The 1010-nt window shown below is 38.1% G+C and overlaps 1 protein-coding gene across 1 annotated transcript in view; it reads right to left on the reverse strand.

The window, feature by feature from the left end:
- The window catches only part of LOC108688730 (probable RNA methyltransferase CG11342), a 24003-nt gene that overhangs the window by 821 nt on the left and 22172 nt on the right, over nt 1-1010 (reverse strand). Inside the window, exon 2 of the mRNA XM_018195089.1 lies at nt 638-867. Coding sequence (XP_018050578.1) covers nt 638-844 — 207 coding nt within the window. The 5' untranslated portion in view covers nt 845-867. The remainder of the gene's footprint in view (nt 1-637; nt 868-1010) is intronic.

Below are 1010 nucleotides of genomic sequence, written 5' to 3' on the forward strand. Positions count from 1 at the left end.
TAAAACACACACACACACACACACACACACACACACACACACACACACACACACACACACACACACACACACACACACACACACACACACACATACACACATACAAACTGTCAACATCTAAAAATCGCACCAAAGAATTTTAAATTGATTATTGAAATTATTATTTAGTGTTTTGTATTGACATAGTATAAATAAATATGGAAATAAATATGGAAATAAATATTTAATCTACATCTTCTAATTTACATTTGAAATATTAGAAATAGAATAATCAAATTAGGCACACGTCGTATTTTTTTAATAAGAGTTCCGCTTCAAATTATCCAAGCAATCTCCAACTAAGAGGAAACACGACAGTTGTAAAGTATTCCGTAATGAAGAAAACGAGAAATTAGCTTTAATAAAGAGAAATGAGGAAAAGAGAGAGAAAGAGAAAATGAACAGGAAATTTCTAACAAGGACAAAGGATACAAATTCCGGAAGCGGATGCTCGCGAGAACGAAAAGCTGAAAGGGGATAACTTGACCAGAATTAGACGCGCCCGTTTGTAGTTTCGGATCACGAAGGCCGAATCATCCCGTTTTGGCCTGGCCTGGCCCATACGTCCCCCCGACAGCTGCTGTGCCGCCGCTCTTACCCCGGCGTTACAGCCGACGTCTAGACCCGCGTATTTCCGGGCCGGATGAGCGACCCGTTGCCGCTGCCACACGCCACGCGGAAGTTGCCGCACGCGCTCTTCCGCAGGATGGAATTGGTAATAATTCATGAAGTTCCCGTGTCTGATAGCGCCCGGATCCATTTTCTCTTCTCCGTCACTCTTCTCGACAGCACCGCTGTCATTCATTTTGTTTTTATTTTTTGGAAAATCTAAAACGCATAAGAAATATGAATGTTATTACGTATATATACAATGAGAAAAAATATATCAAATTTTAATAACTATTTGTTAAATAGTATTAATTTAACATTTACAATAAATAAATATTTGTTAAATAAAAAAATAACTGTTT

This window comes from Atta colombica, unplaced genomic scaffold, assembly GCF_001594045.1.
Source record: "Atta colombica isolate Treedump-2 unplaced genomic scaffold, Acol1.0 scaffold238, whole genome shotgun sequence".
Classification (NCBI taxonomy): domain Eukaryota; kingdom Metazoa; phylum Arthropoda; class Insecta; order Hymenoptera; family Formicidae; genus Atta; species Atta colombica.